We start from the raw sequence: 8,753 nt of genomic DNA on the forward strand, positions 1-8,753 counted from the left end.
AAAAACAAATAATAAAATTTAAAAAGAAAAATAAATAAATAAAAAGGAGTACTGAGATGTCAGCAAAGATACTGGTCAATGCCTCTAAGTTAAATGCTATCATAAGAGCTATAAAGGGGGCGAGCTCTGGTGGCCTAGTGGCAAGAAGCTGCACTGCAATCTCTCTCAGAGGTACAGGGTTCGAATCCACCAGACGCCCTGCTGGAGAGGGAGGAACAATCTCCTCCTGTATCAGTCAGATCTGATTTGATGGTACACACAAAAAATAATGAAATAAAATTAAAAAAAAAAAAGAGCTATAAAGGGCAGGTAGCTAGCTCTTAAAAAGAACTTTTTCCCCCTTAGTTATATAAAATCAGTAGGTATTCAACAAGTAAATGCAAAAAGGACTGCCACACTCTTGATTCAGATAACTCTGCCACGTTTTTTCTATAAACCTCTTTATTTTTTATATATTGATAAAGTCAGATAAAATTTTTTTTTAAAAATCGTGGAAAAACACTTAAATTTCTACTTAAAATCTAGAGTTAGCGAGTCTCTCAAGAGATGCTCTTCAGAGAACCTTCCTCTTTGGTTCAAAAAACTACCTTGAATGTTGAATTACAATGCTTTGTCTATGTATTTTTGATAGCCAATAAATCTTCTAACTATATTTCCAGGAGAATCACCTAATATGCTCTCCTAGAATCTCTGTAAAATTAGAGACAGTTTATAAACTACTAGCATATCTAACTCTTGCCCTGTAAATACACACCCAATATCATTCTCCAAGACATGACTTCTTTTCCAGTGTAAAACCTACTTTGAGTCTATAAAAAACAAAACAAAAATTTAAAAACATTGCTTTCTTTTTATTTCTAACAGGCACTGTCTTTACTGGCAGGTCAACTACATAATGTACAGATTCAGACTGTCACATGCAATGAGAGAACACATTTAGGGCTGAAAATGCTTTCCAAGTTAAGCAAGGTGTATTTATAGATCATCAAATAGAAGTAACTTTAAATGAGCAGTAAAACTCATCTGCCCTGTACCAATAGTTATTATTAACATAAAACTCCTCAGTTCCCCTCCACACCCCTCCAAAAGAGCTTGGTTTAAATAAAGCTTGATCTCATGCAGGTGAAGAGCCTTTTACTAGAGTTCAAGTAATCTGGGCACATCTGCTTTGATGTTTCAGAACTCTCCTAGGAGAGTTCTTCGCTAAGCTAGATTTTCCAGAAAGTTTACTTTTCAAAAGATGTTCAAATGCTCTTTTTTTTTTGTTTTGTTTTTTAATTTTTGCGTGTGTGTACCGTCAAATCAGACCTGACTGGTACAGGAGGAGATTGTCCCTCCTTCCCCGGCAGAGCATCTGGTGGATTTGAACTGTGAGCCTCTGGGATTGTAGTTGCAGCTCCTTGCACTATGCCACCAGAGCTCCCCTTCAAATGCTTTTCTGCATTCTTAGAACTATGCTGGCTGCTGAAGGCAGAAGGGTTAGAAAAACTGCTTCATTAAATTCTATTTCATTCAATTCATTACATTTTTAACACTGTATTATGGTTCAGCACTCATTCTATGATTGATTATCTCATCGTTGAAACTGTTATCCATCAGTTCTATTTTAAATTCCTGGTGTAAAAAGACCAAGTTCAAGACAAAAGAAATGCCTAATTTGTTTCAAACTAATTTAAAACTAAGAAGGTCTGAAATGAATTCAAAACTTGCTAGTTTATAAAAATTGCCAAGGTACTGAAATTCTAGGATTGATATTTTCTTTAAAATAATCTGTTTGGAAGGGAGCTCTGGTGGCCTAGTGGCAAAGAAGCTGCACTGCAATCCCACAGATGCATAGTGCAAATCCACCAGATGTTCTGCTGGAGAAGGAGGGGCAATCTTCTCCTGCCCCAGTCAGATCTGATTTGATGGTACATAAGAAAAGAATAAAATTAAATATTTGGAAGAGAAAAGGAACCAGCAGAAATATAAAAGAAATAAGTCTGGTCACAGAATTACAAAACTTTTTTTTCTAATTTTTTTGTGTGTTTGAATTAGATTTTTTCCTAATAAAAAGTTAAAACACAAGCATCTTCTCTTTAAGATACTCATTTCTTGGCAAAAAGTTTACTTTCTTTCAGAAATAGACTCCTTTCTGCAGAAGTACTGTTTCCAATGCCTGAAAAATGTAGCTGTTAGGTGCCATCAAATAACTCAAACTCATAGACACCCTATGAACACTGATCAGATCAAAACCTTTCCCCATCTTGTGCCATCAGTATTTATTAATTGGAATAGAATCTTGACAGAATGGATAGAGAATAGATCAAAGCAGGTAATAAATAAGAAATTCTGTAATAAGTATATAGAAGCAAAGACTTAAAAGGCTTGAGCACAACCAAGAGAAGTTCTGGTGGCCTAGTGGAAAAGAAGCTGCACCTGATGGAAAGCAGTTCAAATCCACCAGATGCTCCACTGAAGAAGGAGGGGCAATCTCCTCCTGTGTCAGTCTACAGTACATAACAAGAAAAAAAAATAAATTAAAAATAAAAACTCTATGTTTTATGTGTAAAATCTAACTTCTAACCTATTTTACTGAAATGCTGGTGAGTAAAAGCAATCCCATTCTTAGCTGGCTGTGGGTAGGAAGGCATTCACTGCCATCTCAGTCAAAAGTCCACACTTTATTCTAGCCAGGACACATATAATAAGCAAACTATTCTTCCCTTCTGCTATCTCTGCACAACACTAGGATAGTAAGAAAGGTATAAGCAAGACAGTATACATGTTACTACACTCTCTACTTTTCATCTTTCTTATCTGAGAAGAATCATAACTTTTCCTCTATAGTATTCTATACTATATGAATTCTATAGTTTCACCTAAATCCATTTTGGCCACTGCCACAGCTTTTTTTTTTTTAAATTTATTTTATTATCTTTGTATATGTGCCATCAAATCAGATCTGACTGGTACTGGAGGAGACTGAACCTCCTCTTAAGCAGAGCATCTGGTGGATTTGAACCACGTACCTCTGGGATTGCAGTGCAGCTTCCTGCGCCACACAGCTTTTAAAAATATTAAGGGCAGTTATATCTACTGAAATGAAGAAACTACTATTAGCAGAGATCGGTTTTTCTTTACTTTCTCAGAATGGTATAAATCAGGTTAAGGATATATTCTTAAAGCTTAAACTTATGCTGGCATAAACTGAATTTACACATATCTTGCTGTAAAAAAATATACTTTTTTTTTACAGAAAATGTACTGTAAATCATGTAATACATGACTACAATTAATGTCATGAAAATTAATCTTTGTATATATGTTCCATAAGGGCCCTGGTGATGATGCAATGGTTACTCAGCTGTCAACTGAAAAGGCTGTGGTTCAAACCCAACAGCCACTCTGATGGAGCAAGTCGAGGAACCTGGCTTTGGTAAAGAGTACAGTCTTGGAAACTCTATGAGGAAGTTCTACTCTGTCCTGTAGAATCAATATGAGCTGGAATAAAAATTTAATAAAGAGCACTGGGATTTTTTTTTTTTAGTGTTTCCCTTTCAAAAAGACTCCAAAGACATTAGAATTTAGAAATTTGGTATTACTACCACCTAATGCAACAAAATTCAACTCTAGGTTATTACTTCTGAGCAAGCAAAAATTTGCTGGATAGCTGTGGTCATTTCATTCAAAATATAAAGTTCTCAGGCACTGTGAGAAGCACTTTTTCCCTTAAGAAATCAAACAATGTGACACCAAAAAACCTTCAGGTACTAGACCTACAGTCTAAGCATATTTTCCAGTAAGTGAGAATGAAAAATGCTTAACATATCTCATTTCTGAAAAGTAACTCTTTTGAGGCAGCTACTACAATGATTTATAGATTGGAAAACTTAAAAAAGATTGTATCTTGCGTATGATCACTAGTTTAGGAAATGTCAGGATAGTACTACCTAGTCAGGTGTAAGTCTAAGTCTTAAACAGGATGCAAACAACTCCATGGATACCGTATCTTGGGATAAACCAAAATTTCAACATAGGAATTAATAAACAAGTTCAAATTCCTGCTCCAAGATCAACTTCAAAGTTCATGTAAAAGTTATTTGTATAAAAATTAGTACTGCACTGGAAGTGGAATGACCTTTATATTCATTTTCACAGGAAGAATCTCCTGTGTGTAATCCATATGGAACTGTGCTGCTTATCTAAACATTGTGTTTGGTGGTTTGAATCCACCAGCTGCTCCAAGGGACAAAGATGGGCAATCACCTCCCATGCAATTTACAGCCTTGGAAATCCAACTGAGGGTCAGCTGAGTCGGGGCCAACTCTACAGTAACAAGTGAATCTCACAAAAACAGACTGCCAAATGGCTGTACTTCTAGCAGTTGTTGTGTACTGCTGAGTCAGAAGTGACCCAAAATTGACCCTCCAGCAGGTATTTAGACAAGAGTAAATCACACAGAAGAGACCACTCATCTTTCTCCCACAGAGAAACCCTAATCTTAACCCTCTGGTTTGGCAATGCAGCTCCTTACCACTAGGTCACTGGCAGATTCAGAAATGAGAGAGGCTGGTAGAGTCAAACCCAAATACCCTTGGGATGACAGTGTAGCTCCTTGAAACTAGGCCACCAGAGCACCTTGGTCACTAGTAGATTTGAATTGCCAGTCTTTCTCTTAGCAGCTGAAAGTTTAACCAACTGTGCTTTTACAACTCCTTACAACCTGTGACTCTCCAAAATTAGTTCCAAGAGATCAAATCAATTATGTTGATCCTGTAACTCCAGAGAGACTACTTCATGATACTGTATCAGTTCAGACTACTCTTCAAAATTTTGTTTTCTAGAACTTATTTGCTAACTTCTCTAATCTTTTCTTCTCATTCGCTAACTTGAACTTGATTTACACAGCTGATCACTACTCCACAATTGGCATGAACAGAATAGTCAAAAGATAAACCTTATTTCACAACTCAAGAAAATCCGCTACCTCCACTACCATGTAAAGACTTTATCTAGTACCTGACTGATAACACCATCTACTCATTTTGTTTATACAACCTGTAAAGGATATAGCTAAGCATTATCAGTCAATATTAGTACTACTCCAGGCCATAGTCTTCAGAATTGCTTGCTGTTTGTCAGAGATAGACAATGACTAGGGATGATAGAAAGAGAATTGATGCCTTTGAGCTGTGGTTCTGGAGAAGAGTATTGAATGGACTGGCAGAAGAAACAGGTTCATCCTAGAGAGGGTGAAACCAGACTGCTCCTTGGAGGCAAGGATTCTGAGGCTTCATCTGACATACTCTGGGTATGCTGCGAGGAGGGACCAGTCCTTGGAGAGGGCAATCTTGCTTGGAAGAGTGGAGGGGCAGACAAAGAGAGGAAGACCACAGATGAGATGGATTCAGTGACTGTAGTACTGACCATAGGTGTGTCAGAGACAATAATGTTGGCACAGGATAGAGCAGATTTGAGGACTACTGTACAAAGGGTCGCTATGAGTCACAAGTGACTCCAAGGTACATAACAACAACTTGTGCAAAACCTACATCATCCATAAATTTCAGGCTGTTCTGGGGCCATCAGACTCAAGAGGAAAGGGGGAAATCCAAAGAAGAGCACTATCAATATTAAATTTAAAGTGATTAACTAGCTTACAATTTCCAATCCAAATAAAACTGGAAACAAACAAAATTTTTAAGGTACCGAATATTTGGTAAAGGGTAGAATTAGGACCAGTACAAATGACAAGATTTTGAGAACCCTGTTAGTGAAGATTTGAATATCTTAACATTCTAGACTTTCACTGTTACTAAAAAAAAAAAAGAAGTCATGTCATCGGAAAGTATATGAGCACCGGTGACTTTTCAAAAGTAAATAACATGCATACGTATGATTCTGGTCTGTAAGGCATAAGGGAAAAAATAAGCACTAGCTCGTCTACCCCATCCACCAATATTTCATTCTTAGGCGTTGTCTACAACTGTGTAACAACTGAATAACAACTCACTCTTGTCAACTCACCATTATTCAGGTCACTATGTGGACCAACCAGGTTTCTGGCCACTAACTGCTGATTATCTCTGGGATTGGTTCGTCCTTTATACTACAGTGTGGGGGAAGGGAGAGCTAAAACTTGACTGTTTCTATCTGTCTCATATGAGAAAGGGGAAAAAAGTTTTATAAAGCACAGTATTTCACTCACCTAACCGTTACAACTATCTACTACTGACGGACCTGACCTCGAAAGGCAGGCAGGCGGGCTGGGCTGCAAGACATTCCATATGGGGTAAATCCTGGGATCCAATCCTCAACTTTGCAGCTTCAATCCCTCGAGCGCCTAAGGGCAGCGAAGCTTGCACGTGGACCGACAGAGAACTGCTGTCACCTCCCGTAGCCAGTTGGCGAGTGGGATCCAGGTCGGAGAAATGACCCTCAAAGATGGACAGAGACTGCGTCCGCTCTGCCCATCCCCGGCCCACATGGCAAGAAGGCACCACCGAGCCCTACGCTCGCGCCTGGACTCACGACCCGCAGGCCCGGGCGGAGCCCCAGGGCCGAGCCCGCCCGTTGGCAGGCAACCCCGCCTGCGACAGCGCCAACCCACATCCAGTGCGGTCCGGCGTCCCAGCTCGCACCTACCTTGACGTCTTCGTCCTCGTCCTCGCCTTCCCAGCGGTCCCCGCCGGCGGTGCCGCCGCCCCCCACCTTCCGCACTGGATCCTCCAGCGAGAACGTGTCCGCGTCTACGGAACAGAGCGAGCGCGTTAGTGCTTGCTTCAGCATGGGGTTAGCGCCGGCGCTCGGCCGGGTCCACAACCTGCCTCAGGAGCTTCTTCTCACCCCAGGAATCGGAATCGCCTGCCGCCGCCGCCGCCGCCGCTGCCGCCGCCATCTCGGACCGGGTGTGAGCGTGTGTGAGAAGGAAGCAAGCAGAGTTAGCGCGGCGGAGGTGAGTCACAGGATTTGGTCTCGATGGCCGGCGCGGGGCACGCTGGGACTGTGGCTGACTGTAAGCCGAGGCCGAGGCACCGCCCCCTCTGGCGGCAGATGGGGCGACGCGCTCACGGGCGTGGAACGCGACAGGCGGGGAATCGTCCCGCGGAGGTGGGAGGCGGGAACTGGAAAGCTGTTGAGTGGGGCTGGGTTGGGAGCGTCAGGGTGCTAGGAGGATAGGATAGGTTAGGGCTTAGTCGGATGTTCCCTACAAGCTGGACATTCCTAGAGGCTGGCAGGGCAGGGAGAGAGTGGGCAGGAGACTGGAACCTTACCCTGGGCCCCCGGGTGGAAACGTAAGTGCGGGGAAGTTAGGCGGCCCCATCCTTAGGGCCGGGGCTCCGCGTGTCCTCTCTGCCCCACCCCTGCCAGTGCCGGCCCCGCCCCGGCCCCGGCCTTCGGCGTGTACGCCCTGCGCTCCTTCTGGTCGCTCTGATTACGCTGGTGACCTCAGGCAGGCACCACCGGAGGGCCCCGCCTCCCCACGCTGCGCCCGCGGGTGGGAGGCTGGGAGGGAGCTTCGCCAACGCGCGGAACGCTCTGCCCGGCGTTGGATGTGGGAGTGCCTGGATTCAGAGGCCGCGTTCCTCGCTGCCTTCCTAATCAGAATGTTGGAATCCAGTCGAGTTGTCACGATGACATAAAGACCCCCACCTTCAATGTTATTTTCTTCCACTGATGTCCTGTGTACACTTGTTTTCTCTCACAGAACAGTTTCGGGACCCTGGTTAGTGTGCTGCAAGATAAAGATGGGCAGTCTCCTCCCGTGCGATTTACTGCCGCTGAAAACCCTCTGGAGGTTCCTACTCACCCCGCACAGGACCACATTATGTGCTTGGAGCCCTGGTAGTAGTGAAAGCGCTAGCATGTTTGCAAGGTTGGAGGCTCGACTTTACCAGCCGGTCCTGCGAAAGAAAGATCCGCCAGCTTCCATGAAGAATTATATAGCTTTGGAAATCCTTCGGAGCAGTTAGACTCTATCCTATTGGGTCATTCGCTCATTGCCCTCGACCAATTGCTTGGGGAAAGATTGCCCATCTTTCTCGGAGCGGGGAGTAGCCTTTGATTGGCACAACTCCTTACCCACAGTTAAATGTGATTTTAAAAGCTTTCACTCACCCATTGCCATCAAGCCTGAATCTACCCCAGCAGTTTTTCGGAGGCTGTAAAGCACAAGAGTAGATTGTCCAACCTACTCCCGTAGCACATAATGAAAAGTCGATAGCTTGAACCGCCAAAGGTCCCACTTTTGGATTAGCAGTACCACCCTCTGCAGACTGTGCCACCCGAACTCCCTGTTGGGTCATGCACTGTGAGTCAGAACTGACTCCACGGCAATGAATTTCACTCAGTCTTAGATGTAAATTTGAAGCTTTGTCCTCAAGAAGCACACAGTCAAGTGGTAAAAATAGGCATGTGAACAAATTTGGACATAAGTGTGATGTCTGCAACAAAATGAAGCATTATGATGTATAAAAAATTATTGTAATGACAGTGTGGCCCAGGGGGTGTAGAAATGTCTTCCTGAGTTAGGTTTGATTCTTGCAAGCTTCCTGCTTAAGCTGGAGTTTGAAAGTCCAAGTGAAATACTGCCAAGTCCATGTTTGGTATAAAAAAAAACCTGTACGTCTGCTCTGTGACCATAATGATCAATTGAATGGCTAAATAGTGCAGTAAGGCTGAAAAGATTAAAGAGGAAAAGAATTTAAAGGTAAGCAAAATAACTGAACTCTATAGTAGAGTGGTAAGAGGTAAGTACTTTCAGATATATA

The 8,753-nt window shown here is 42.7% G+C and overlaps 1 protein-coding gene across 1 annotated transcript in view; it reads right to left on the reverse strand.

Moving 5' to 3' along the window:
* The window catches only part of LOC102872111 (eukaryotic translation initiation factor 3 subunit J-A-like), a 51,610-nt gene extending 44,724 nt beyond the window's left edge, over positions 1–6,886 (reverse strand). The window contains exons 1-2 of the mRNA XM_006882948.1: positions 6,829–6,886; positions 6,628–6,731 (exon numbers count right to left, since the gene is read on the reverse strand). Coding sequence (XP_006883010.1) covers positions 6,628–6,731; positions 6,829–6,880 — 156 coding nt within the window. The 5' untranslated portion in view covers positions 6,881–6,886. The remainder of the gene's footprint in view (positions 1–6,627; positions 6,732–6,828) is intronic.
* Between the last annotated feature and the right edge of the window lie 1,867 nt (positions 6,887–8,753).

The sequence above is a fragment of the Elephantulus edwardii genome, unplaced genomic scaffold, assembly GCF_000299155.1.
Source record: "Elephantulus edwardii isolate Elephantulus edwardi_28Jun2011 unplaced genomic scaffold, EleEdw1.0 scaffold00026, whole genome shotgun sequence".
Classification (NCBI taxonomy): Eukaryota; Metazoa; Chordata; class Mammalia; order Macroscelidea; family Macroscelididae; genus Elephantulus; species Elephantulus edwardii.